At 43.4% G+C, this 22,290-nt stretch overlaps 1 protein-coding gene across 7 annotated transcripts in view; it reads right to left on the bottom strand.

Annotated features, from left to right (window-relative positions):
- Nucleotides 1-22,290, bottom strand: part of DTNB (dystrobrevin beta) — a 139,880-nt gene that overhangs the window by 103,855 nt on the left and 13,735 nt on the right. For all 7 annotated transcript variants that reach the window (XM_048937374.1, XM_048937373.1, XM_048937375.1 and 4 more), the window contains exons 4-8: nt 21,034-21,114; nt 19,076-19,289; nt 15,260-15,345; nt 6,415-6,569; nt 1,728-1,833 (exon numbers count right to left, since the gene is read on the bottom strand). In XM_048937374.1, the coding sequence (XP_048793331.1) occupies nt 1,728-1,833; nt 6,415-6,569; nt 15,260-15,345; nt 19,076-19,289; nt 21,034-21,114 (642 nt within the window). The remainder of the gene's footprint in view (nt 1-1,727; nt 1,834-6,414; nt 6,570-15,259; nt 15,346-19,075; nt 19,290-21,033; nt 21,115-22,290) is intronic.

The raw sequence follows: 22,290 nt of genomic DNA, 5'->3' as shown, positions 1-22,290 counted from the left end.
TTGAGTGTCTCCAAGGATGGAGACTCCACAGCCTGGACAACCTCCAACCTGATGGCAAGGGGCACTGATCACCTCTCCCAACCCAAGGACAGAAGGCACTGACCACCTCCTCCAACCTGATGGCACAGGGCATTGTTCAGGACACCGCTGTTTGGGCTACCTAATAATTTCTTCTTGGTACTTTCAAGAAAAAAGCTCAGACTACTGGATTACCTCCAGGTCTTTCCACCATTTCCCTTGTAATTGGACCAGATGGTCTGTGAAAGTCCCTTCCAACTGAACTATTCCATTATGTTTCAACATTTACCCTTGCCTGAGCTCTGTAAAATTCTACCTTGACCTATAATGCATATTAACTTTTTACAGCTTGTTCCCTTACTGTATTTATTCCAGCCTAAGTGCTTTACTTGAAGTAAAAGCTTATAAAGATAAGAGGATAAAGGAAAAAGAGCAAACAGTAGCTGCTGCCATTTCAACCTGCTACATAAGGGTGGAAAAGAGATTGGCAGTGCCAGAGTCTCCCTAACACTTCAACTAAATCAACCTCAGCTCTTTCAGAAGTTTTCCCTTTCAGATCTGTTTCCATGACGTTACTCCCCCCGAAAAGTCTTTGATAAATCACTTTTTTTCTTTTCAATTGTACACACAATTGTCAGAAAACGTTTGTAAACATACAGAGCAATTGGGAAATTAACCATCTCTTCTGCTGCAATAAACAAGAAAAAGCCCATTGAGCATTGCAGCTCTGCTCTTATTCAGTGCTGTACAAATGCAGATTATAAACACAACCAGATATGCTTTGCAAGAGGCTCAAGAAAAGACAATAAAACAAACACCACAAAAGAGCATATCAAAGTCACAGCAATACTGAACCACTTCACAGACATCAGGAAGCAGAGAACGGAATAAATCCTGAACACTTTGCTAGAGACACACAGACTGCTGGAGTTTTAAAGCTTTGCCTGGGCAAGGACAAGAGGGACTTCATCTATGTCCTAAAAGGAAGAAATCTACACCCTGAGATGCTTATAAACACACTAAGCTGAAGAAGAGGTAACACCTGGTAGGGCAGAGATGTTGAAAATGATAAGAGGATTTTACTGTGTGGTGAAGGAAACAGAAGATGACATTCAGTTTTTCCATCTCTTATTGCTCCTTAAACAGATTCTGTTAGCGGTAATAACAGGAATTTTAGAAGAGGTCTGGAAGTGAGAGGAACTCAGCATTCGTAGTGAGTGAATGAAGAGACCAGATGGAGTTGCACTCGATGATCCTCATGGGTCACGACATTCTGTGGTTCTATGACTCGTGCTCAAACGCTGCTCAAGACATTTGAACTGTACCAACATCTTTGGAAGTTCACACTTAAAAGCATATGTTAAGGCACCATTCAAGTGAAGATTTACTTTAAAAGTTTCAGAATAAATGTGAGCATTGAGAAAATGCCATTTTTCTCTTTTTTTTTTTTTTTTGTCTTTTGCTACTAACAATGCTAGAACCTTAACTTAAATACTAACAACCAATTGACATTGTTGGTTCCATCAGTCATTCATTTTCCTCCTAAAAGTGCTGAACATGTGTCGCTCCAACAGAATCCTAAAGCCTAAGTGCATTGGGACCTGGACAGTTACAGTGGGAATGCATTCACTGAGAAAGGACAGCATATCAATGTATTTGATCAGCATACAGCCCTGCTCACGGGGTTTTGAACAAAATATCCTATTTACCATTTTCAACATGGGCAAGTCTGTGCATGAGAGGCAGCCACACAAGGCACTGAGGAGGTGGATCAGCCATCAATGTGTCTAAAAACATGTTCAGCATGATCTTCTTCTGCAAAGGAAAAAGAAACACAGCTTAAGACAATTGTCTTAATTACCAAATTAATTACCAAAAATAACTTCAGCTTTAACATTTCGCTACTATTCAGCTCCCATTTACCAATACAGGAAATGCTATAATGATAAAGCAGACATTTTGTTCAGGGAGCTTCAATCTACACTGAGCAAACAGCACCACCACAGAGAGGGTATCAGTAGAGACACAGCATCGTCACACAAAAATTAAAGATTCACAGATGATTAGAAAATCCCAAGAAATGGAGGACAAGTCAGTCTGGATTAGCTGCTGGATTATAGTTCAAGAGGGATACAACAAATGTGAGGAGATTATTTAACAGTGTAGGAAAAGGTATTTCAAGCATACAGGCAGCACTAAGAAAAGTAGACAAAAAAAAAGGTAATTACAACTAATATTCATACAGCATCCACACAGTAAATTACTTTAAAGAAATACAAGAGGCAAGGGGAGAACTGCACTAAGGTTTAGAAAATGTATTATCGCTGATAATGAAATTGAAATGAAATCATTAGAAGGAAGTCATGTTTTAAGAGTAGTATTTTCTAAGGTTTCAAATTCAATTGAGCAAGAGAAAATTTCTGCTGCAAATACAAACAGATGGAGACAATTGGTAACAAAACCAGTTGAGAGTGCTGTGGATATAACATGAGAATATATTGGCTTTTGCATGCAGGCAGCTGGAAGATTAGGAATGTCTCCTAAGCAGACGACCACTTTTTCCTCACCTTACCCTGTGGCAGTGCTACGCCAAAGAGCATCCAAAGGGCAGGGCAAGCAGAGCTGGAGGAAAAACCAGGCTGGGATTCTCACAGCCCTGCTCCACCAACCTGCCTCCTCCTTCCTGTGGAAGTGAAGAAACCCAGCACCTTTCAACAAATCCACATCTCAGTGCTTCCAAGAAGCACGCTACCAGTGCTGAAGGAAGCCCTCTGACAGGAGATGTCCATCCCTGAAGGTGCTCAAGGCCACGTTGGATGACCCTGAACCAACTTCATGGTTCACAACCTTACCAATGGCAGGGGGTTGAAACTGGATGAGCTTTAAGGTCTCTTCCCACCCAAACCATTCTGTGATTCTATTCCATGAACTGTTCACAGCATGCAGAAAACCCAATGCCCTGTTCACACAACAAGGAACGACAGAAAAAACGAGTCACAGAATCATCCAGGTTGGAAAAGACCCCTAAGATCACCCGGTCCAGCCCCAGCCCACTGACCACATCCCTCAGTGCCACATCCCCACAGTTCTGAACACCTCCAGGGATGGGGACTCCACCACTTTCCTGGGGAACCTCATTGCTCACAGTGTTGAATACCATCATTGCCCAATGTGCAAGCGGTGCATTAGACATCTTGTATGGGTAGAGGAGGTGCTCAATGCCAGGTTAAATGGGGCCTTGGGCAACCTGATCTGATGAGTGCTAACCAGCCCATGGCAGGTGTTGAAACCAGATGGGCTTAAGGGTCCCTTCCAACCCAAGCCATTCTATGATTCAATGATTCCATGACTGTATAGCATTACACATGTACTCCTCTAAGGGTCCCGTTCCACCTGACTCCCATCTCTCACCCTGTTTCACACATGGCAGCACATGAGACATTTTCAGGCTGTAATTCTTTGCCAGAGCTGAACAAGGGCATGCAGCACCTGGGCCATGCCAAGACAGCCATGGTGGCACTTTGGTTTTGATACATTGCTTCCAATATGGAAAACAGTAGAATCTTCATAGAATGGTTGGGGCAGAAGGGTCTTTAAAGATCACAGAACCATAGAATGGTTGGGTTGGAAGGGACCTTAAAAGTCACAGAGACATAGAATGATAGAATGGCTTGGGTTGGAAGGGACTTGAAAGTCCCCCCAGCACCAACCCCTGCCATGGGATGGTTGCCACCCACCAGATCAGGCTGCCCAGGGCCTCATCCAGCCTGGCCTTGAGCAAATCCAGAGATAAGACATCCAGAATGCATGTCAATGTTCTGGGTCACTGCAACCCAACTAAGCTGAAAAATAAGTTTGGGAGTTATCACAACGGCAGGAAAACACAACAGAATAGTTTAACTTGGAAGGGACCTGCTGTCCTACATGTCCTACTGTCATGTTATTTTGGGGCTGACTCCAAATTCAAACATCACTAGGAGTGTTATCCAGGTGCCTTTAGTAAGACCTGTAGGTCTCACATTGGTACCACACAGCTGAAGGCCATATGAACTTGCAACAAGAGACTTCATTGTGGCCATAAGGGTTGTGAGGAGGAGGGAAACCCAGACAGAGCTGAGTACCAAGGCAGTTATAAGGTAAGAAATATGTTACTTCTTGTTAAAGTCAGAAACCTCCTATCTCACAGGAGCTGTGGGTTCTTCCTCCTGTGGTTGCTCCCAGTCATAAATAAATGTTTTCTGGTGACAAAGATCTCTGCGTACAACACGCACAACTCACATTAGAATCAAAATGTAACAGGACAGCTTTTCTGCTGGAAATTTTTCCCTCAAGCAAATCAAACCTTCCAGCCCCTGTTGGAGCAGTGACTTCTCTGCAGTTCACTGGAGGGCAGCAAGGGCTCAGGCTCTGGATTTTTGCACTGATACAGGTGGGAAATGCTGCAAGCACCAACTTAACAAAAGCACACAGTTTTGATGCCACTGCAAGCATTCCTGGCAATGCAGCAAGCAGCAGCCTGCTGCTCCTGAAGCTAGAATGCGGGGAAGGAGACTCAAAAGTGGCTTTTTTGGAGCTGGGCTCAGAGCCTTACCATGAAGCAAACACAAAAGCCTCACTCACCCAGCATTTGTGATGCAACACAATCAGATCACCTGTCAGTAGAGACCCAACCCAAAGAACACAAACTGAAAGTTACCAAATTTTCACAGCACAGCCAGTCAGGAGGGTCAAACGCCTCCCAGCATTTGCTATGTTGGTGTTTTCTGAAATGGGTAATACAATATCCTTATGAGAAACAAAAACAGGGGTCACAGCCAGATGAACAGAAGCTTTAAGGAAAGTATGACATGATCTCCTATCTGTGACAGCACCCATTTGGCCTTGAATAGTAAATCATGGCTGGAAGCTCTATATGAATTTGGAAACCATTGTAAAGAATGCAGCTCTTGCTGAAGTGTCCCAGTAAAATCTATTCCCTGTGGACAGCAAGACTGAATTACTCCAACTGTGACCCTGTGGGGTTTAAGTAACACAGGGCAGTGCTCCTGGCCCTAAGCTCAATAATGCATGGATTTACATTATTGTAACTGTGCCCACTGTAACCATTCAGTCTCCCAAATCATTTCAGCATCCAGATAAACTGTTAACATCAGCTAGGAATCACTTTCAATAAACAGTTCCCATGTAATCACCCTGCCTGAGGAAGGTTGCAGAAGATAACGTGAAGATGCACTCCAACAGCTCCATGTCTCTCCTGTACTGAGGACTCCACACCTGGATGCAGTGCTGCAGGTGAGGCCTCACAGCACAGAGCAGAGGGGCAGCATCCTGTCCCTTGGGTTTGTCAGCTGCACCCCACAGCTTGGTGTCATCCATAAACTGCTGAGGATGCAAAAATCCCACTGCTGATGTCATTGATGAGGACATCAAAGAGCACCAGTCCCAGTACTGACCCCCGAGAGACACCACTCATCACTGATCTCTATCTGGATGTGGAGCCATTGACCACCGCTCTCTGGAACGATCTCACATCCAGTTCCTCATCCGTTGAACAGTCTACCCATCAAATTCATATCTTTCCCTTTTGGAGAGTGGGATTTTGTGGGGACTGTGCCCGTGCCCTCACTGAAGTCCAGATAGACAACGTCAGTGGCTCTTCCCTTGTCCACTGATACAGTTACGCCATCATAAAAGGACACCAGGTTGGTTGGGTAGCAACCATGACAAATGTCAGGCAAGTCTCGCATCTCTCTTTGCAGACAGAGCATTTACGGCTTAGAATCTGATGTATGACTTGGTAGCTCCCAAATGAGTCCATGGTTTGCCCCTTAAATGCAGTATCCCTACATGCAGGAGTGGCTTGCACAGCCTGAGAAAAAGGCTGGTATGTTGAGAATAAGGGATTACCCATAAATGCCTCAGCAATTACTGACAGAAACATCAGCTGTGAGACAATCCTCTGTCCTCAGTAACTTACAGGTGAGCAGGAGCTCTTGTGGTTTCCTTTCCTTTTGTGTTCTATTTCAAATATATGATCTCCTGATCAACATAAATTCAGCAAAAAGTGACTACAAATTCTAAATCTGAACACTTTGAGAAATATCTAGAATATAGTCACAGTCAGAGACGAAACATTTAAGCTTAGGTCTAGCGTTATCTAGGCTCATGCTGATAGTAGAATTAAGGCTTAATTATGCTATTGTACATCTCAAATTAAAAGCAGTTTCTCAGAACAATCAAATCATAACAGAAACATTGATACTGCAGAAGCTTCTGCAATATCTATTCCAAAAATTACATGAAATTTTGTGCAGACTAAGCCAACTAACAATTGATTTGTTCAAAATAATACTCTTACTTACTACTACTCTTACTCTTACTGAATTAAACTCTTACTTGCTGTGGGAAGCACGTCCGTACAGAATGCTCTGTGTATCCAAAAGAAGGTCCCTCAAACACAGCAGTTGGAAGTTTTAGGACTTCTTTCAAAAACTGATCAAACTTGGAAAATATCATCAGTCCGTTTGAATCTGATATTTGAGAGAAAACATCTGTAAGAAAATACAATAAAACATTTGGGTAAATACACGCTTGCTACAGAAAAGAAAAGCCTAATAATTTCAGTTCATTTAAACTCCAAAGCACTACTCCTGTTGTTTAAACACAATTTCTTTTTAGTTGATATCAAGATAGAATTTATGAATGACCACGTTTCAATGTGCTGTGACATAAATCCCTCCATCCCATATCAAAAAGCAATGAGAATAAAGACATTGAGGCACTGAGGGACATGGGTAGGGGGCAGGATGGGATGGGTTGGTGGCTGGATGTGGTGATCATAGCTGTCTGTTCCAACCTTAATTCTATGATTTCTTAGCCTCTCCAGCCCCTCTGCCCACCCATCCCACACTGCTAACCCAGAGCTCTGTGTCTCAGCAAAAGTAAAAATATAGGAAAAGATGGACAGAGAGGGTTGGAAGAAAATGATGTCATGGGAGATGCTAGGACTGCTGCACCCAGATAGAGCAGAACTGTCCGGGGGGCAAAAATCTCTCTGGAAAATACACATTCTTGAACAGTAAAGCTTGTTCTCTGCTATGACTGCAGTCAGGTTACACTATAAAGAAAGACTTCTCTAATATTAGTAAGACCTAAAATGTTTGAAGACAAGACATACCAGAATGCTTCACTAAGCAGCCTCTGAATCATCTATGAGGCTATCTAAGACACCATAAGTAACTAAACATCAAAAAGGACGCGCTGACAGAAAGTAAGCTTAGTTTAAGTGATCAAAGCCATGTCTGCAAAAAACACTACTTCAGAAAGGTGTACTTCCAGTGAACTAAAATGAATGAATGAGCTCATGAAGAAGTCTACAGTGCTTGAGCTGAGGGCTGGATACTAGGAAAAGTCTTCTCTCTGAAGAGTGGCCAAGTATTGGATGGAAGTAATGGGATAGGCTGCCCTGGGAAGCGATGGAATCACCATCCCTGGAGATGTGATTTGGAGATGTGGCACTGAGGGAGGTGGTCAGCAGGCATGTGGGATGGGTCGGGGTTGGGCTTGGGGACCTTGGAGGTCTTTTCCAACCTGAATGACTCTGTGATACAACTGCCTGCGGTTTGTATCAGGCAAAATGTACAGGCTTGATGGGAAGGTCTGAAGTCCTTGCTAAACAGTCTTACAAGGCATATAAGAAATAAGGACTGGAAAAAGAAGAAAAAAAAAAAAAGAAACAAGAAAGGGAGAAGCTAAGTGATGAAATAATGCTATATTTTAAAGAACTAATCCAAGCAGAAAAATCAAATTTCACTGGAAAATTTAACATGGAAGAGAAGTGATGGAAATAACTGGAACTAATTAGAGAGCAAAACCTTCACAATCCTAAAATGCTGAATATCAGATTCGCCTCAGAACCGGCACATGAACTTGGTCCAATAATCAGTCTATTAAGGAGGGACTGGTAGAACATGATTGCATCATGACAGTACTTGTATTTAAAAAAAGCACAAGAATCATTTGGGTAAATACAATCTATTAATCTAATTTCATCAGCATGCAGGATTTAAACGATTTTAAGGAGAAGGTAATTAAAGCTATGAAAGAAATGAAAAATGAGATAAAAATGAACAAGCTAGATCAAGAATAAATTAAAAGAAACCCAAGTGGTTTTGCAGTCAAAATGAACTTGAAGTCATCTATGTGGGGAAACTTTCACAGGGGAAATTAGAGGTTGAAATTGGAAAAGATAAAGATTCATAGGATTTAATTAAATAGTCATCTTCCCTTCCAAAGGGCACTAAGTTACCTGAAAAGAGAAAACCTCAACCTAAACAGGAGCTAACAGCGTAATTTCTCAAGATCCCACCTTAAGGTCACATCATGTATGTGCTAATTAAGTTTCCCTATGACAAGGTATTATGCTTTAATTCTCATCCAAAGATTCAGTTCAGTGCAACCACACTATAAACATGTTTCTGTAGCTTCTTTTTTTTTTTTTTACTAGAGAAAATAAAAAATGAACACCAAAAACACTGCTCAGTTCCAAAGATACCAATGTAAAACGGAGTAGAACTTGATGAGCACTGTGAACAAAGCTCCTATCATATCACAGAATCATAGAATGGCCTGGGTTGCAAAGGCCCACAGTGCTCATCCAGTTCCAACCCCCTGCTGTGTGCAGGTCACCAACCAGCAGCCCAGGCTGCCCAGAGCCACATCCAGCCTGGCCTTGAATGCCTGCAGGGATGGGGCATCCACAGCCTCCTTGGGCAACCTGTGCCAGTGCCTCACCACCCTCTGGGGGAAAAACTTCTTCCTAAGATCCAACCTAAACCTCCCCTGTCTCAGTTTAAAACCATTCCCCCTTGTCCTATCACTGCCCACCCTCACAAACAGCCGTTCCCCCTCCTGTTTCTACGCTCCCTTCAAGTACTGGAAGGCCACAATGAGGTCTCCCTGTAGCCTTCTCTTCTCCAAGCTTAACAAGCCCAGTTCCCTCAGCTTCTCCTCACAGGAGAGGTGCTCCAGCCCTCTGATCATCAAATAAACCTGTCCAGTATTTCCATGGAGAGCCTTCATTCAACTGATTGCATCTTTGCCAGAATCCACCAGCCTGCATTTTCTACTGGGCATCTGCCTGATGCTTTACAGTTTCAGCTGAAGACCCAACCACTTCCCTGCACGAGTTAAAAACAAAGGAAAAAACCAAACAGAGCAAAACCCCTGGCACCCTCATTTTTTAAGGAGTGGATTGGGAGACTTTCCTGTGCCTCGATTCCCTCAAAGTTGACAAATTTAATTGTACAAATTTGAATAACATTTCTTAAAAACTAATGAATAACAGTTTAAAAGCCAAGAAAATAAATCTGTAACAGACACAAATTAATCTGTGCTTCTTAGGGGATTTTTCCTGGTTTTAATCTAAAATACAGAATCAAGCAAAAAGAGCAAACCTAGGAAATACAAGCCAGTCAGCCCCAGTTTGGATCCTGGGAAAATAATGAAGAAAATTCTTTTGGAGCACATTTCTGAGCACCCAAATTTGACTGGAGCAGTTGGTAGGGATCTGCTAAGGAGAAATCCCATCTGACCAGCACAGCTTGCTCTTCTAGCATTCAAAGTGGGACGTCACAGTCTGAAGGGGTGAAAAGACAGGTGGGTAAGGAGCAAGTTGGATGATTGGTCTTAGAGGACAGTAGGTAATGGGTCACGCTGCATGGGGGCCAAGAACAAGGGGACTGGTATAAACAAGAAGGGGACTGGTGCTGGGCTCTGTCCTGCTCAACATCTCTGCTAGTGAAGAGCAGGGTACACTGTCCTCAGGTTTGCAGGTACAAAGCTGGAGAGGTCCAGGTGCCCAAGTGGCCATAAAGACTAAGGGCATCCCAGCTTGTGTCAGAAATATTGCAGTCAGCAGCACAGGGAGCTGACTGTCCCTCTGTACTCAGCTCTGGTGAGACCACTCCTCAAGTACTGTGCTCAGTTTTGGGCTCCTCGCTATGAGAATGACAGTGAGGCACTGGAGCACGTCCACAGAAAGGCAAGTGAAGCTGTGAAGGGTCTGGAGCACAGGAGTCATGAGGAGTGGCTGAGGCTGGGATGGGTCAGCCTGGAGCAGAGGAGGCTCAGGGGAGACCTCACTGCTCTCTGTAGCTCCTGACAGGAGGTTGTGGTGAGGTGGGAGTTGGCCTCTGCTCCCCAATAACAGTGATGGGATGAGAGGTGATGGCCTCAAGTTGCAGCAGGGGAAGTTCAGTTTAGATATTAGAAAAAATTCATTCTCTGAAAGAAAGGTCAAGCTTTGGAACTGGCTGCCCAGGCAGGCGGTGGATTCACCATCTCCAGAAGCATTCAAGAATCACAGAGATGTGGCACTGAGGTACATGGTCAGTGAGTGTGCTGGAGGTGGGTTAGGGATGGACTTGGTGATTTTAGAGGCCTTTTCCAACCTTAATGATTCCATGAAATTCTACGATAGCCCCAAAAGCAAGGGCTGCCATCCAGTGAGACCCAGGCAAGCTGAAGGAATGGGTCAAAAGGAACTGTATGAAACAAAAAAAGGACAAATGCACATTCCAAAATGCATGTGATGTTGGCTGGGGACTGGCTGGCTCGCACAGATCTGCAGGAAATGTCCTTGGGAAATGTGGGGTCCCAAGTTGAAGATGAGCCAGCAGCATGGCACAGCAGCAAGGAAGGTCAACAGCATCTTGAGCTGCATGAGCAGGAACTCATCCTCTGTTGAGGGAAGTGATTCTTTTCCTCCCCTCAAAACTTGTTACACCTCCTCCAGGCATTGTGTCCAGCTTTGAGACCAACAGAATCACAGAATATCTGAGAACCACAGAAGGTGAAGGACATACTGAAGTGTAGAGGGCTACAAGGATGCCCAGCAGGTTGGAGCACTTATCCTGTGAGGACAGGCTGAGGAAACAGCACTTGTTCACTCTGAAAAAGACTGAAATATTGGGAAGACATAATAACAGTATCCCAAAACCTACAAGGAGGCTGTGAAGGACACAGAGGAAGGTGTTTTTTGAGGAAGATGTAGTGATTTGCATTTGAGAACTAGGCATTGGAGAGGCCATAAGTCTGGCTGGTGCAGACTGTGCACCAGAGAATCTAAGAGAACAGACACAGGATAGACTATGGGCATTCACTGCAGGCATCCATATGGCACAGGTATATCCACTGAGAGGCCTTCATCATGGTCATCCAGAGAGGGGAACAAACCCAGGTCACAGTGCTGTCCGTGTGGGTGCTCTCTGGTCCTACTGTTCCATGGGTCCATCTTGATCCTACTGGGATACAGGCCCTTAAAATGAGCAAGGTTGGAATTTGTTTGAAGTCAGGTTCTGTTTGCAATTTACTTGCAGAAAGGACATGGAAGGAAACACTAATTACTTCACTATGGATCTGCTTGAACGCCAAAATGAGGTCACTCAAATCCACAGACTTCATCATATTTATATGGTATTTCTCTAGCTTAAAAAAATGTGATGCTAAAAGCTAAGCCCATAGCAACAGGCTGAGCTTATAACTCCTTCCTTGCACTTCATGTAAAGCAACTCCTTCGCAAGGAGTGTCAGCCACTGGAAATAATCTTTCCCACTGAAAGCAAAGTGGCATTGTTGAACAACTCCATTCATATGTACTGTCAGACACTGTGCAGTCTAGAAAAAAGAAAAACTCCACTTGTTTGCATTTTCAGAATGTCGAAAGAAAGCCTGCAAGTATCTGCAAGTACAGAGACCAAGTGACTGTAACTCAAATTCTGAGATGAGAAAAAGAAATATTTACAGCTTCCTGGATTTCCACAAAGCCTCATGGTCCAGCTGAGCTGGCAGCCTGCTCACTTAGTGCCTTCAGTCCTCGTCTTGGAGGGGGAACGGAGCAGCTGTTTTCTATTCAGCACGAACACGCTGTTCATGATTTTATACAGCGCTGTCCCTTCACCACCATTTTGCTTTCCATCCAGGTTGAAGATTCCTGCTCTACATCTAGTTGTTCCTTGTACAGAAAGTTTGTTCTGAATTTGGTGACTGCTGTTCTTCTCAGGAAAGATAAAGCAGATCTGAAAAGGCAGAGTGAGTGCAAGGTACCACAGCAGCGCTCATGCTAAGCACAAACATACCATGGATTTATGCAATGCCTTAGTCTTCCTGTTTTGTTCTTTATGTCCTTCCCTCTTGGTCACAACACTTCACTACTTTAACTACTACTAGATAGAGCATCAATCCTCCAGAAGAAACTCCAAGATCTGTCTTAGCACTAACAACTTCCTGAGCTCACCTTTCTGTGCCTGACATTAGGATGACACCTCACTCCTCTAGCACACAGCACCACACATAAATTCACACTGAACTTCAGCTACCATTTCATTCACAGTTACTCAGCACTGCCAGATGATGCTACAACTCTTCGCAGTCTATTTTGGCTTTTACTACACCAATGTACTTTATAAAAGACTGCCATCTTCCATTCTATTTTTCCAGATCATTTACGACACGTTAAAAACAGCTCAAGTCCAGCATTATTCACCCACCTTTTTACTGCTCTTTTTTGGGCTCCCTTCAGCTAATGTCTTACACATAGAGAAGATCTTCCTTTCATCCCTTTCAGACTTTAATGTTTTTATCTGTTTGATAACATACTTGAAGTCCTTTTAGAAACTCAAGAATTCAGTGTCGGTCAGAAATCCTTTGCATTTTTCTACTTTTTTTGCCCTACTTTAAGGAACTCTACAGTTTTGTAAGACATTCCTTCCAAAAGCCATTCCTCCTCCCTGCCCAAGAAATTATTTACCCATTAATCAACTAATTCTATTCTTCATTACTACCAGTTTGCCCAGAAGTGCATCAGGCCTACAGGTGAAAGGCGCTTACAGTGAAAGCAGGGTTGGTCTTCTCACTGGTGACAGATGACGAGGGGAAATGGCCTCAAGTTGTGCTGGAAGGTTTAGGCTGGATATCAGGAAACACTTCTTTACAGAAAGGGTTGTTAAGCACTGCAATGGGCTGCCCAGGGAGGTGGTTGAGTCACATCCCTGGATGTGTTTTGGATGCGGTGCTCGGGGACATGATTTAGCAGAGGTTGTTAGTTAGGGTAGTATGGTTAGGTTGCAATTGGACTTGATGATCTTTAAGGTCTTTTGCAACAAGAAAGAAGAGAGAGAGAGACAGAGTTCTCCATATGGCCCTTTCTAAACTTCAGTACATTTTCTTTTACCTCCTCCCTTGGTCCTCAGAATTTTTTCGCAAAGGTAACCAACAGTAATTCAGCTACTCTGTGATTTGCATTCTAGCTCTACTCATCTTTTTCCAGTAGCAGTAATACCTCCTTTCTCCTTCCATAAGAAGCTTTACAAGATCATGCTATCCTGCATCACACCCTTCCGAGTTTCTCTCATCTTCCACAAAAAAAGTTGACCCATTATCATGTCTGAAAAGCCAACGGCCTGATTTTAAAATCCCAGCATCACTAAGGTAGAAAAAAATTACTAAGATCACCTAGTCCAACCACCAACCCATTAGTCCACCAATCAACCCATTAGAGAACAGCCTGGTTGAAAGAAAACTATTCCTTCCCACGCAGGTTTGCTCTGCTCCTCTTTCTGAATTCCTGGATAAAAGAAATTCATTTCTCACAGTTGGCTGATAGCATTTTACAGAGATTTCAAATGGTCAACAGTTAGTACTGTCATCACCATCAAAAGCAGCCAAAATCATGGTGGAAACAGCTTTAGTGATATACCAAGAAGGATAAGGAAAGAAACTGAGTTTAAAGCTCAATTTAAAAGGGCAGAAGTGCTGCTTCCCAGAACGCATGTCAAATACAGAGGTCACATGCTCTCTGGAAAACAAAGCTCCATACCCAACCATGGAATTATCCAACCATGTTTGCCCAAGCCACTGGAACAGGTTGCCCAAGGAGGCTGTGGGTGCCCCATCCCTGCAGGCATTCAAGGCCAGGCTGGATGTGGCTCTGGGCAGCCTGGGCTGCTGGTTGGTGACCTGCACACAGCAGGGGGTTGGAACTGGATGAGCGTTGTGGGCCTTTGCAACCCAGGCCATTCTGTGATTCTGTGCAGATAGTGCATAGAGAAAACAGGGAGTGCAGATACTGGAGGTCAGATCCCAGCAGTACAGTATAAATTGGAAGGCAGCTGATAAAGTGCAAGAAAGAAGACACGACAACCAGAATATAAAAAAGCAGCATTCAGTGAGAGTAGTGAAAAACCTTTCCTACAACCTCAGCTGAACCTCAGTTAAGAATTTTCATAAAGAAAATCACCATATTAAAGGAAATAGGACTCAACAGGATTAGCAAAAAGAAAAAGAAAGTTTTGTATGCTAGGAAAAAAGCTGGGGTGAAGAAGAGGACATGAAATGCACAACTATCAAGTTTTAAGACACATTTGTGAAGCAGGACGATTAAATAAGGTGTCCTTCAGGTGAAGACATCTTAATCAGCCACTTCTGACTCAGCACTTGGTAGCCTAGCATAACCTCCAGGATGGTGTCTGGGCTTGGTTTGAAAGCATCAATTCCTTTACCATCTAATTCCATGGTTAATTGCCCTTTTAAAAGGTCACTTTTTACCATTTGCTTGACATGTTTCGGTGTGGTCCTACTTATGCATAAAAATAGATCCCCTTTTCTGTACCAGGTTTATACCAAACTGTTTATCTATTGTAACCTCTTAAAACCCTGAGGTAATGGGATCCAAGTTTGTGTAGTTTAATAGATCACACTGGTATTTTGTATCATTTTGAAAGAAAATACATTTTAGAAGTTTAATGCTGTGGAAAAGTGAAAAGAATTATTTAGGGTGAATAATAATCACAGAGGTCAGAAGGAATTAATTATCACAAAATAACTTTCATAAAGGGAATTTAGGGGGGATATGAAAACCAATGACATCAGAACAGCAAAATCTGGCACTAGCAGTAAGACCTGCTTCCAATCTTTTTCAGGACAGAAAAGGAAAGAAAATCCCATAAACCACACTATGGCTTGCCACTGAGAAGGATGGAAGAATTACATGTAAGTGCCAGAGATTTTAAAATAAACACATGGACTCAGAAAAGCTGTTCATAACACACTCAGTACGTTTGTTGTGTGACCAGCAGATGGCATGTGTTACAAAAAAACCATGAATGCGACAACACTGCCCATTCACCACACACACACACAAAAAAAGGACAAAAATTGTTGTGATTTTGATTGGAAATACTTACATCTTAGTTTGTCCAGTATTTTGCCACCACACATTGTTGCTAACATTGCTTTCACTGAAAACACCGTCAGCTTCCCATGGCCCTCGCTGTGGAAAAAAGTACATGGTGAGTAATTGCTGTAGAGTGAGAAGGAACACAAACACTGAGGTTGTAGGTAGGGAATACATAACTGTTAACAACTAAGATCGAGCACAGCTACTTACTGTAACATTATACCAGTGCTAATACCTTGAATATACCACACAGAACAGGAATAACATGAGCAGTCTTTTATTACAGTTGAAACTGATGGCATGTATGGGGAATTGTTGTCTAACATCAGCAAGACAAAATGAACCTGTCCATGTGGAAAGCACGAGAAAGCACACTGAGCACACGATGGTATGCAGAAACAGCAAGGTGTGTTACCCCTGTTACCAGAAGAGGATGAAATTAGGTGGAAGCAAGTCACCAGGCCAAGACAGGCTGAGTGAAACACGCTGCAGTAAATACTGGCAACAGATTCCAGTTGCACCAGCCTGCTCAAAGGCACACACTGTGCCTCTCTGATTCCCAATTTCTGGATGAGCCTCCATAGCAACAAAGATAGAAGACAGAGAACCTTCACTGTGCCATACTGGAGGACCAGTACATGGAAAATGCTAGGAAGGAGTAAAACCACTGAAAGTAATTCTGCCTCGCAGCACCAAAATAGCGACAAATTTTTTATTTTAAGCTGTATAAAGGCTAGAAAGTTAACAAAACAGTAAAGATAGCAGTTATCCTACTTCGTTTCTGTCTTTTAGTTTCCTCAAAGGAAAAAGTTGGCACTCCTGCTATGCCAAACCACCAAACCACAGAAATAACAACACCCAAAACCCAACAAGAAAGACTTTTCTGCATCTGAAATCTGAAGTCTGAAAAGATCCATTCTCTTCAAACCTTGGTCTCTGCTTGTCTCAGCAAATCTCAATAACCATTTCAGGCTTCTTCAAAGCAGAGTCTCAACCTTTCTTTCCATTTGCTCTGTTACAGCCACTCTTCTCTCGGCTCTGAATTATTTTTTAATTAATTGAAAGAAAGAACAAGTGACTGGAACCATCCATGTCTCCTCACATGGTACAATCTTATCCTTGAAAGATATCTCACGGTGCCTTCAGATATAGGTCTGCTTCTGCTGACATTCTGTTTATTAATCAAGAAAATAACATTAAAATATCCTCCCCCTGCAATCTGGTAGAGAGGTGTAGGTAAGCAAATTGCCAACATCTACATTGATTTTTTGGTCCCATGTGATTCCATCTGCTGAATTCCCTACCAAAAGGAAAAAGGACAGAACTTTCAGTACAATTTTGAAACTTCTGTGACACTCATGAGTTTGAAGGATAGGAATAAGTCTGTGGGACTTGTTTAAAACAGATGGAGCCTGTGGACAGAGAAGGACCTGGATGTGCTGATGGCCAATAAGGTGATCATGAACCAGCAGCGCGCCCTTGTGGCCACAAAGGCCAGCGGTGTCCTGGTTGACCAACAGTAGGCCAACAGTTGACCAAAAGTTGACTAGGAGCCAGATGCATGCCCTAATGGCCAAGAACAACAATGGGACTCTGGGGTGCATTGCACAGACTGTGACCAGCAGGGCAAAGGCAGTGCTACTCCAGGAGTGCTCAAGGAGTGCTTGGACACTGCTTTCAGCCATAGGGTTTGGGTGGTCCTGTGCAGAGCCAGGAGTTGGACTCGATGATCGTTGGGGGTCCATTCAAACATGGGCTATTATATGATTTCAGATCTGCAACTCCTCCTTTTTATTCCCCATTCTGTATGCAATATAAGGCAGTTAGTTCACAAAGACACTCAGTTATAGAACCATAGAATGGCTTGGGTTGGAAGAGACCTCAAGGATCATCAAGCTCCAACTGCCCTGCCACAGGGCTGCCAGCCTCCACGTTTAATACCAGACCAGGTCATATCAATTTCCCAAAAAAGCCATCACAGCTTTCCTCATAGTGCTGCTCTGTGGGCACTTCCCAATACTCCGAGAGCTCCTTCCAGCTTTGCCAACTATAGGGTCCATCCTGATCACGCTGCTTGCCAGCTCATCTCCTCACATGACTGTTGGTCATCCTCTCCCTCCTCCTTACTGCGTGCTGCTGTTACAATATGAAAACAAACAAGGAAGTTGAAGCAACTAAACCTGTTGCTAAATCAAATGCATTTCTAGAAAAGGTGAAATCAGAAAGAATGGACCATCGCTGTGTGGCACCAATCGTGGGTCAGGGATTTCAGAAAGCTGGAGAGGCTACCAAGAAAAACAGGCTCTGGAATGAGCCACCACCACTGCCAAACACCCACAGGCAGAGCTTCATGGGAGAGAGCAGCAAAGAATATCATAACACAGCTACTCCTCCTCCCAACTCACTACTGTACACGGTATGAACCACCAGTTGTGCACCACAACCAGTGCTGTTCTACAAGTCTCAGGGATGAGCTGACTGTGAGCCTAGCTCTCCTCTCATTCTTGGCTTTCCCGTGGCACAACACAGTGCAGCATCACAGCTTCTCTCTCAACACCATGTGACAGATAGAGGAAGCTCAACAGAAACTGCTGTGCTGTGCTGGGAGCAAGCAGGCTGCTTGTGCTGCAGACAAGAGGTGGAATTTGCAGGTTTGGGGCAGAGGGAGACAAACATCTCTAACTAAAGCCTCAATCTTTTGAGCCAGTCCCCCAAAACATAACCACTTCTATTTTAAATTCTACATTTTCCAGTGTGACCTGACTCAGAATAAGGAAACTCATCGGTTACCCTTTACAACAACTCTCACAATCAATATCATATCACATTAAACAGAAAAATATAAAGGTTTGATTCTGATGTCATAGCAGTATTGCCACTATAAGCTCTGCACTGTTTTTAACTGTCCTGACTGCGATTGTTCTGGACCTTTGGGGAGGATAATTCTAGCTGCTCTTTGGTGACCTTAAGAAGAGGAATTAAGAATGACTAAAACTTGGACATTACAGGCACAACAACTATTTGGCATAGTGGTCCCGGTTGCTGTAGGTAAAACTCCTTCATCTCTGTGTCAACATCCTGGCCACAAGCAGTTTTCTGCTGTTCAGAGAGAAGGCAAAAGCAGAAGAAACAAAACAGATAACAGCTGACTGTGAGAAAGATAAGAAAAAAGAACTCATTAACAACAGAGAAAGATTTCCATTTACTACTCAGAGAACCCAGAGGTAACTGTACCTGAGATCAGCAGATTAACCCGATGAAAGAGCCTGTGAGGGAAACTTATTAAAGCTGGACACGAGGGAGTGCCTGGCAGTATTCTGAACAGGAAAACAAACTTCTCCCAGTCAACAAATAAGAATTAGACTTTATGTGGTCACAGCGTGTTATAATACGATCCGAGCTGAATGTTGAACAAGGCAGCCTTGTAAAATGGTCTCGTTGATCAAGAGTCAACAAAAAAACCTTTCACTTTGCTACATTGGTACAAAACATTGCTACAGCATCACGAGTTTAACATTATGTCCTACCACAGCCTGCAGAACAGTTCAGACACGCAGCTCACAGCAGGCTGCAATTTCCAGAAGGCACTCGCTCACCTTTCTCAAGAAAGCAATTTTTAACAAAAAGCTTTGCTGCTGTGGCAGTGTAGATCTGTAAATCTCTGCAGGCACTACCATGATATGAAGTGTTTGTGCAACACACAATTCCACAAAATGAGAAATAGCATGCAGACACTTTGCCAGAGACTCATGCAGTTGCTGGCAGCATTCACCTAACTGAAAGAGAAAAGTAGTTGAGGAGTACAGCTAGAAGAGTTACTAGCCTGTCATACGCTGCTATCATGAAGTTGAGGAGAAGGCTGATGGATTGCTCTACGCTGATTTGGTGAGTAGAAGGAAGGCGTTTGTTGAGCTGGTAGTAGATGGATGAAATGATTGTTTCTAGTCGAGACACGTTGATCTCTGTGTTATGATCCAAAGTGTTAAGGCCATTATCTCGGAAGGCTTCAATCATATTCCAGATATCAACAAGATGAACTAAAAATAAAGGGGAAAAAAAAATTAACTTCTATTCTGTAATGCACACAATCTCACTTCTAAGGCATTACATCCGAATATGACACTAGTTTTTATTTTGGAGTCAACCACTACTTACTCATCTTCAAAGTGAGAAATGGAGCCTTGATACTCATACTGAGCTCACACCAGATACTCGAAAGCAACAGCAGTGCCCTGAGTCCCCTGGGCCTTTTATTCTGCCCCTCAAAGGAGGGCAAAGCCACATAAAGGAGAAACATGCTCCTCCACCATCACCTAGTGCTGTAGCCAAATTATGTATTTTCTTCTGAGAAAGACATCAGCCACATTCAACATCCACTACAGCAACCAGTTTGTAATGTTGAACATCCCTGTACTAACTAAAAGCTCAGTGCTAGAAAAGGAACTTGATGTTCCAGTTAAACTGTGACTGCTTCCAGCTGGTGCCAAGAGAAAAATACTTCATAAACATACGTCTTGAACTCCAAAGCTGTCCCTAAATTATCCCACTGTAGCTGTTCAGGTATCTAACTGTTAACAACGCAGTGAAAGTGTGCCATAACCACACTAAGTGATCTGCAGAACCGCATTAAACAATGTTTGACAATGTTTCAGTGTTTGAAAAGCACGCAGGGCAGTGGGTAAGACATCTGAGGACCAGCAGGAATCCATTGGTCCAAACCACCAATTCACACCAAACACACACCCTGGATCACCACCTGGTGCAGACAAAGATCACAAGAGCACTCTGGTTTATGCATATATGGAAATGAAAGGTTACTCAAGGCATATGTATGGCACCAGTGAGTTAGGCCCTAAGTGTGTATGGCACTATAATTAGCAGATCTTGATACCTTGCTACTGATTAAGAGACCTTTTTAATTCAAAAGCATGGTTAGTGTTTTTCATTTAGGAAAAGCATACCACTTTTCCTAAGGCATGAAGAATGTGTGGAGCTGCAGTTTGCATCTGCAAACATCTGCAGGACTCCTCAGCTGCTCTCCTGTTCTCTCCCACACCAGTTTCATCACTGGTAGGAGGCAGCTGCTCCAATAGTCTACCAAGCATTTTGTTTGGTCCAGTTTAATAAAGGAAACAGAACCCTTGGGTTCATCCTTACTTTGGTGAACTATTTAACATGGAAGGCAATGGAAGAGAATAAGAAAACATACAGTGAGTAGCGTGGCATAAACTTCAAGTGCTCTCTGTGGTTGCTATATATATGCCATGATGGTGTTCCACTGGAACAGGCTGCCCAGGGAGGTGGTGGAGTCTCCTTCTCTGGAGATGTTCAAGACCTGCCTGGATGCCTACCTGTGTGACCTGCTGTAGGGAACCTGCTTTGGCAGGGGGTTGGACTCAATGATCTCTGGAGGTCCCTTCCAACCCCTGTAATTCTGTGATTCTGTGAAATGCAGACACCTCTGTGCTGGTGATCATCACCAAGCTCACAGCTGCATCCAGCTGTCTGCTGGCTTCTGTTCCACCATGGTGGAAAGGAGACAAAACAGTCCTGGGCTGGCTGCACTGAAGTATGTCAGTCTGGCCCAGGTACTTCAGGTTTTCCTTTAAGCATTAGAAACTAAAACTGAAGACACTATAAACACCGGTCAAAAATCACTGCCTCTTTAATGATCCTTAATTTTAAGTATTGTTTATTATTGTTGATTATTCCTGCTTTATTTCAAATTCACATGGGTAGAATATTTGCATGAGAAATTGACAAAGAGTGATTATAACTTACGGTTACATCGCTTCTGCACAAAGCGCAGCTTGCAGGCTGTCCGATACGTTGAAAGTCTGATGACATCAAAGTTCTGGGCTCCTGTGAATAAAAAAGAAGTTTGTGTTTTTTCTTGCCCCTACGACACTCAGCTTATTTGTTTACTTTACAAGTGATGCTGACTGTTTCTTCACACGCATCATCCCTGTTACGGGACAATGACCAAGATGAGGAAATGGGAGCAGTGTATTACAAACTGATGGAAGCGTCAGACTGACATGAGAACTCTGAAATCCCAAAATGGAAACAAGAATTGGATTGAGTTGCAAGTGTGCACAAAGAGGAGCTCGCTGCTGTTGGGTGGTGGGTGCACAAAGGACAGAAAAAAAGGAGGGTGATGCTCCTACCACAGTCTGCATTGCCACCCCCACCATTCCCCCCCCCGAGGAGCACGTTTTCCTTCTCCCAAGCAGATCTACACCAGGTAAAAAGCAGAAGAAAAAGTACAGAGAACCCCAACCTCACCAACATCTCCCACTTCAAGATGCTTAAAACTTTTATTGTACCTTCAGCCAATCCCACATCATGTAAACGCTGTTATCTGTCACCCGTCTGCATCACATCCACCAGCTCCTGCCAGCACTGCAATTACTTTGAACATTACAAACCTGGGCAATCCCTGAAACTTGTATTAATCCTCTGCCAAAGGCCAAACAGATCTGAGCATCTCCTGGGCTGATCAGATGAGATGATAATGATGTGGGAATGATAAATGACACTGCTCTTAAGTCTGGTATCGATCATTTCAGATCTGGAAGAAGCCAACAACTGGTCCAGGCCTTGCAAATTTCATTAATCATAAACAGAAATGTCTGAACTGGCTCACATTTCAACAGCACTTGTGGCTGTAATCAGTGTACGCCCTGTAATCAGTGGAGTTCTAAGGAGGAGTGCGAACAATCTGGCTGCACAGCAGTGGGTGCACATGGATCCTGCACCTCCCATGTTCTCACAGGAGTGCACAAAAGTAACATCTGTGCAATCTTTCAGACAGGCAATGTCACTGCCTCCATGAAGACTGGACTGAGGAACAGGGAAAACCGACTCAAAGAATGCAGACCTCTAAAAAAGCACACACACCAAAAAACAACCCCAAAAGCAACAAACCCACATCCTCCTGAAGAAGGCACGTGGCTGCTGTATCGGGGTCATGCTTAAAGGTGATAACTTTTTTTCCTCCTGCAGCATTCTGAATTCAGAAACCAATCTGCAAACCTT

This window comes from Lagopus muta, chromosome 2 (genome assembly GCF_023343835.1).
Source record: "Lagopus muta isolate bLagMut1 chromosome 2, bLagMut1 primary, whole genome shotgun sequence".
NCBI lineage: Eukaryota > Metazoa > Chordata > Aves > Galliformes > Phasianidae > Lagopus > Lagopus muta.
This window is presented reverse-complemented; position numbering and strand designations above follow the sequence as displayed.